Source organism: Mus caroli, chromosome 9, assembly GCF_900094665.2.
Source record: "Mus caroli chromosome 9, CAROLI_EIJ_v1.1, whole genome shotgun sequence".
Lineage (NCBI taxonomy): Eukaryota > Metazoa > Chordata > Mammalia > Rodentia > Muridae > Mus > Mus caroli.
Genome location: NC_034578.1, coordinates 85,675,261 through 85,676,698, shown reverse-complemented (window position 1 = coordinate 85,676,698; position 1,438 = coordinate 85,675,261). Strand labels below are relative to the sequence as shown.

The 1,438-nt window shown below is 56.7% G+C and overlaps 2 protein-coding genes across 2 annotated transcripts in view; both read left to right on the top strand.

Moving 5' to 3' along the window:
• Ankrd34c (ankyrin repeat domain 34C) overlaps nucleotides 1-485 on the top strand; it is a 36,009-nt gene extending 35,524 nt beyond the window's left edge. Inside the window, exon 3 of the mRNA XM_029481972.1 lies at nucleotides 324-485. Within this exon, the coding sequence (XP_029337832.1) occupies nucleotides 324-485 (162 nt within the window). The remainder of the gene's footprint in view (nucleotides 1-323) is intronic.
• Nucleotides 374-1,438, top strand: part of Tmed3 (transmembrane p24 trafficking protein 3) — a 5,934-nt gene continuing 4,869 nt past the window's right edge. The window contains exon 1 of the mRNA XM_021172242.2: nucleotides 374-677. Coding sequence (XP_021027901.1) covers nucleotides 498-677 — 180 coding nt within the window. The 5' untranslated portion in view covers nucleotides 374-497. The remainder of the gene's footprint in view (nucleotides 678-1,438) is intronic.

The window sequence follows — 1,438 nt, the reverse complement described above, 5'->3', positions numbered from 1 at the left end:
CCCCGCCCCCCCCCCGCCCCCAGTGTAGCCATGGGGTTTACTTTGTTGAACACTTCTTCACCTTAGGTAGGAGAGGGGAATGGAGAATCCATCGCCTCCCTTCCCTGCGGTTCCTTTCTAGTTCATCGAGTCCCCCTAACTACTGAATGTGTTCANTACGTCCGGGATTTCTCCGGAGACNTGGCAGACACTAAGTGACAGCAAGTCAGAAACAGACTAGAAGCCCAACGGTTTCAGAGTTGAAGGGACGCACGGAGAAGTACCGGAGTTCACGAGCGGAATCAGACACATTCGCGCCTAATCTCAGTGATGCGCTTGCGCAGCTGGCGGAAAGGTTCCCCGCCCACCTCTCCGGTGTGCGGCTGCGCGCGGAGTGGCTGCCACCCGGAACCGCTGTGCTGAGCTCGCGCCACGTCTCTTCAGGGGGCCCCTCCNCGCTCCCTGCTGTCCCTGCTGTCGCTGCGCCGGAGCCTAGAGAGGACTAGGCCCAGAGCATCATGGTCCACGAGGCTCCACACGCTTCATCCTTCCAGATGCTGCTACAGCTGCTGCTTCTGCTCCTGCTCCGGGCCGAGCCACTGCGGAGCGCTGAGCTCACCTTCGAGCTGCCGGACAACGCCAAGCAATGCTTCCACGAAGAGGTGGAGCAGGGCGTGAAGTTCTCTCTGGATTACCAGGTGCGGCCCTAGCCGCGTCTCACTGGGGCTACTGGTGCGCCGCCATCCGGAGAGGCCAAGATTAGCCACCAAAGGCTGAGGGGGTCGGGGATAACCCCAGACCGGTTGACTTCTCCCTGAGAAGAAACGTTTGTATCTACCAGAGCCCTCCCGAAGTGGGCCAGGGGCATTGGGGAGTTAGGCAGGCTACAGGTGAGCGCCCAGGATGGGGGGGCCTGTTACTGCCCCCTGTCGCCCCCAGCAGAGTTGACCAGAATGACCTCCCCAGGTACCTTCTACTCCAAGAACATCAGTATTAATTAGCCGGACACCAGGTGGCAGTCCGTCCCAACTGTCACTTGGGCTGGGTGTCTTGAGGGTGCCTTAGCCAGCTGCATCCTTTACAGCAGGAGTTTGGGGTGAGATAATTGGAGTGATGAAGGGGTTTTTGGAAAGGAGGGTTCAGTGCAGACTTTGAACCCTTCCAGTGTATACATAAGGACAGTCACACACATTCCCTTCCCAATGGTGTGGCTATGTGGCTTGCCTCTTTGCTTACCATATGGCTCAACAAAGTCAGGTCTTGCACTTTGGTCTCCATGAACAGATCTCATAGCTAACAGTTGCTTTGGTAAAGGCTCTATCCCCTAGGCTTAATGAGTGGGCATAGGTTCAAAGGGATAAGTGACCACCATAAAGCAAGACCTCTAGAAATGAGGTGACACAGGCAGCCCAGTTGTGTACAATGAGCAAGCCCTTCTATGGTAGACGCTCTGAAGGTT